Genomic DNA, 5,521 nt, shown 5'->3' on the forward strand with positions numbered 1-5,521 from the left:
AGACAAGAGTATTTATTATTCAATGAGTTCATTTATCACTAAGTTTAAAATACAAAAATTATGCAGTTAAAAATTAAACCATTGGATCAGAGGATCTTGTGCAAACAAGGACAACAAGGACAAGGTTTGCTCAGTCATAATACATCTCCTCTGAGAGGAAGTTCCAAACTGGTTACCTTCCTGTTTAATTTTTCATTTTACATCTTCCACCCCCCTGTGTGCATGTGAGTGGGGGAGATCTAATTCACATGTACATGTGTGACAGTAACTGGCAAGGTTTGTGAGTTGGAGGAGGCATGCTACAGCATATTCCATAAATGGTGCCTTGTATCCCGCTGAGGCACTATCTTATGCTTAGTAGTAGCAACACAGCTGTTTTAGTTTTTAATGGTGCAATCTGTGCCTTTGGTGTCTCTTGTGTTTCAGAGTTGACATTGACATCCCCTGAACTCAATGTGAATGAATGATAGTAGTATTTCTTCACTTGTTGTAAAATGCATTAGAATGCTTCCCATTGAACACACACATTTTGTGGCATGAAATTACCCAGCTTCTTCCAAATACAATATTGTGTCCTTTTTCAGGTAAACCCAAGTTAATGGAGCTCCAAATGGATAGAAGATTCCACAACTTGACCCTGGAGCAAGTCCAAACTCTGGACCAGGTGTTGACAGAGGTGATCCCCATCCACGGCAGAGGGAACTTCCCCACCCTGGAGGTGAGACCCAAGGACATCATCCACGTAGTGAAGGACCGGCTGGTGGAGAGGGAGATCAGGGTCAGGGACATCCGCCTCAACGGATCCACCGCCAGCTATGTGATGGTCAGGGACAACGGCACGGGCTACAGAGACCTGGACATCATCTTTGGAGTGGAGCTGCCCAGACAGGAGGACTTCCAGGTCATCAAGGAGGTGGTGCTGGGCAGCCTGCGTGACCTCCTTCCCCGCGGGGTCAACAGACGCAAGATCACCTGCCTCACCATGAAGGAGGCCTACGTGCAGAAGATGGTCAAGGTCTTCAATGAGCACGACCGCTGGAGCCTAATCTCACTGTCCAATAACAGGGGTAAGACTGTGGGGCTCAGGTTCGTAAGTTCCCTGCGACGACAGTTTGAATTCAGTGTGGACTCCTTCCAGATTATATTGGACCGTATGCTGGAGTCATACTGGGAGACTGAGAGGAGGCAAGGGGGTCAGTGTGAGGGATTGGAGTTACACAATGGCAATGTGTTACAGCTGGATAGAGGGGCAGAGAAAACCATAATGGAACCCCAGTACCCTTCCACCTCTGAGAATCTAAAAGAAGATAAAGACAATGACTCAATGATGACACACTTTGCTGACAGTCCGTGCCACAGGGAAGAGGTTACTGTTCAAGAGGAAGAATCATCGCATCCAATGGATGTGCATGCAACTGGAAAGCAAGAGGAACAGAAAGTGATAGAGAGAGCAGAGCTAGACCTGGGATCTCTAGAGGATGAGGAAGAGGTAGAAGAGGAGGTGGTAACGGTTGATACAGTAAAAATACAATTTGTTCAGAATACAGATTACCTCTCAGTTATATCCTCCAAAACATTGACAGACAAGATGGAACCTCTGGTGCCAAATGTATCTGTAAACCCTCAAAGTAACACAGAGGAGTCACTGATTTCTGAGTCAAAAGACATCAATCCATCCCGCATGTTGCTCACAGAGAACTCAGCACTGCAAGAGCAAGCTCAACTTCAAGTGATGCCTCAATCCACATCCCAAGACTGCACTGCTGTCACACAAAACTTACACCTTGAACATTCATTCCTTCCCCCAGCCAAGAAAACCTGTTACACGTCCAAGGAAATTGTCCCTGACTTTTGCCCCTCACCTAAACCTCTAAGGAAGATGTCACGAAAGTTCAGCAGCACTTCATCACTCCCTGAAAAATGGTCTTTGTTAAAAGATTTGTCAGATCTTACAACACAGCTGTTTGAGCCTATAGAAATACTCCCAACAATACAACCAAATCCCTCTCTATTAGACACTGATCAAGGCCATTATTCAACCTCATCAGGGTCCAGACAGAGGAACTCAGAGAGCACTAAAACACTCACAGATCACCTTACTCCAGCTGTTTCATCCCAGGATAAAAACATATCACCCCACACCATAGAACAAATAGTCAGGGTGAAATATTCAAAAAAGCCTCCTGACTCTGAAGCTACTCAGGAATCAGTGTCCCTTCAAACCATAGGGGACAGAGTCCCAGAGTCTGAGCCTGCTGCTGCTCAGGAACCAGGGCCACCAGAGACAACCACGGTCTTTCCAGGGCCAGGGGCAGGGGCAAGCTCGGCCCCAAAGGACAAGGCCAGCATCACTGTGGTAGCAGAGTGCATGTACGGGGACTTTGAGCAAGCCATGGATCACCTGCGCTTCCGACTCATTGCCACCCATAACCCAGAGGAGATCAGAGGAGGTGGACTTCTGAAGTACAGTGACCTGCTGGTGAGGAACTTCAGGCCAGCCAGTGAGACAGAGATCAAGTCCCTAGAGCGCTACATGTGCTCCCGCTTCTTTATTGACTTTCCTGACCCCAACGAGCAGCAGTGCAAGATCGAGGCCTACCTGCGCTGCCACTTTGTTGGCGACGAGGAGACGAGCAAGTATGACTATCTGATGACCCTGCGTCGGGTGATAGATGAGAGTACAGTGTGTCTGATGGGACATGAGAGGAGGCAGACACTCAATATGATCACTGTCCTGGCTCTGAGGGTGCTGGGGGAACAGAATGCCATTCCAAACACTGCCAACGTCACCTGCTTCTACCAGCCTGCGCCGTACATGGCTGACCCCATATTCAGCAGCTACTACATTCCCCAGGCAGCACAGCCCCCCCTCCTTTACCACCCCTACCCTTTACATGTCCACATGCAGACCGGCCTGGTGTAGCCTCAGCATGTGAGTGGGGGAGAGCATGCGGGCTGCGTTCTATATGGTTCTACTCTGTAACCAGAGGCACAAAATGGATTTAAAAAAGAAAACAGGCTGGCATGAGCGCAGTTTGTTCAATGCTTTGAAAAGACGCTGCCTATGATGTGAGAGACAGTGGACACAGAATAGGGAGGATTGGCGTTATCTTTGGATAAAGGCCACCACGTCACTGTTTAAAAAAAAATTGTGTTTTGAATGTGAGAGAATAGCTGATTACTCACTGAGACCAAACTGTGAGGGAAAATGTCACAGAGGGAAAAAAACAGTTTACGTGGCTGTTTCAGCTGCAGCAGCAGGGCAGGCAGGCAGAGTTCAAAAGCATAGAATCCATGATGCATTGTGGGTAAATGTTGACTGACTGATTTACAAATAATAATGAGTAGTTATTTATGATGCAAAATTAGTTGTAGATCAGTCGTCAGTCGCCTGCACTGTCGGCTGCAATGTCGAACAAAAGCCCTTTGTCTTTGTAACCTTCCTGTGACGGGGATCCTATATTGTCAATTAATGAGAAAGTTGTTTAACATGAAAGAAATACTGTACGAAGTGTAGACAGAGCGTTTCTTATAAAATACTATAGTGATGTAGATGAGGGTCAAGTATGCTGCAGTGGATGAAGGTAGAAACGCTTCAAATTAAATTAGACATACCATATAGACCAAAATCACAACACACAATGTACAAATTAGACAGTATCTGATCAAGCCTGCTGTGCTTTAGAGAAAACCTCAATATATCATTAGTTGTTGTTCTTCACAAATTTAAGTGAATTAACTTTCTTGAAGTGATCATACTTGTTTAACATTGTATTGTAACATCACAAATCTTGAAATGACATCAGCTGTGCTTAGGTTTTGGGAAAATGTGGAGTAGAGTACATATTGATTTGTTATCTGGGTGTTAACAATGTCTGATTGCATCATTGGTGAATGTTTTAGTGTCTAATGAGTGACTACAGTAATTTATCAGGGCGAAATCAGTGTCATTAAGATGAGATTCCAAAGTGTTTTAAACTATCACCCCGCAATTGCTCTTATGTGGTAGTATTTACAGATAATAGTTATAAGTTGTGACCATGTGATACAGAATGACACTCACAGCAAATGTAGATTCACTCTCAATTGTTATTTCTCAGCGTGTGGCATTTCATTGTATAAGATACACAAGAGGTACTGTAAAAGACCTACAACATGTATTTTCAGCACAGGCATGGCAGTAGGTGAGTTACCCTAACAGGCAATTGAATCTGAAGCACAATATAAATGTACGCAACCTTATTGTTAATTAGTTAACTATAGATGTAGCGGATGTATTTGTGATTCACCAATTCAGTATTGATGAAAGTCTAAATGTAAATGTAACTGTGCAGTAATCTGGTACTTTTCATATACCATAGCTTTGATTGTAAATTGTAATACAGTAATCTGTTGGGATTCTTTAGGTGGAATTAGTTTGTGTCTGAACTTGTTCTGGACCTACTAGAGAAACATCATGCAGTTTCATGATCTCTGTATACCCATTCATATTCAAATATTTGCTGAATTTGTATGGTCATTTTGATAATAAACCTCATTCACTTAAATAGCCTCCTCAGATTTCTTGCATTCAGCCTCCAGACAGTGATGCAGATACTCATTTCTCTGGAGTGAAAAGTGGCTGGTTGGTGCTGAACGTAATTATCATGGCTTTCCGACACGTGCAAAGCTGAGGTGACTTCAGCATTCCAGGGGAAGTAACACACTTTGTTTTTATAACAACCCAAATTGATAAATTTGCCTGCTTCCATCCAGAGACAACACTGCAGTGCAGTCTCTCTGGGAGTGCTGAAGCGCCATGCATCAGAGGAGCGCTAAATATTGTTGCTAGCTGGCAATCTGACTCACCTCTCCATTCTTCAGTGCATTAGCTAGATTGGTTGTCCATAGCCCAGCTAGCTGAGTCACCTCTATCACAAGGCTAACTGGCTGCTAACAAACCAACCATACCGCCACACTTTTCTACTCTCCTCCTAGCTTCCATACCCTATCCAACACCTAGGCTACTACTACTCCCCACTCTCTCTGAGGTAGAGCAGGCAACTCAGAGGGGAAAGTGGTGTGGTCAGGGGCGGGTGGGATTGACATCACTACAGAGATATGGCCCATGGTGCATCTTTATGACTCATCATGGCTCTTTGAAGGGGCAGCCAGAGATGACTCACCAAGCCAGGGATAGGTTTGAAACAGCCAGACAAGAGTGGCTTTAGTCAAATTTACAGGGCCTGGGGAAGAGTGGCAGCTCAGTTTGTGCCAAGCGTGTTGACTGGCAGGAAGTGCAAACCATGTCGTGAGGACTCAAATGATAACACATTGACAGCAAGGGGTTTAGGAAAACAAATATGAGGTACAGGAGAAAACGGCTAGAACACTTAGCTAGAGGAAGTGAGAATTCACAGTCCCATCTTTCCATGGGAAGTGACAGAACATGTAAATCATGGTTTTGTTTCTCTACATGATGACTAAAGTGAACATGTTTGTGTTTATAGAATGTGAATGAATAAAACCGAAATACCAGGGG

The 5,521-nt window shown here is 44.6% G+C and overlaps 1 protein-coding gene across 1 annotated transcript; it reads left to right on the forward strand.

Moving 5' to 3' along the window:
* Positions 1-610: 610 nt before the first annotated feature.
* On the forward strand, positions 611-2,923 carry LOC311136331 (terminal nucleotidyltransferase 5C-like; the record flags this gene model as incomplete). The annotated part of the gene is made up of 2 exons (XM_084170447.1): positions 611-1,197; positions 2,347-2,923. 2 exons carry the CDS (start codon positions 611-613, stop codon positions 2,921-2,923), a joined length of 1,164 nt encoding a protein of 387 aa, XP_084026573.1.
* Positions 2,924-5,521: the final 2,598 nt, after the last annotated feature.

The sequence above is a fragment of the Coregonus lavaretus genome (assembly GCF_964263955.1).
Source record: "Coregonus lavaretus genome assembly, chromosome: 10".
NCBI lineage: Eukaryota > Metazoa > Chordata > Actinopteri > Salmoniformes > Salmonidae > Coregonus > Coregonus lavaretus.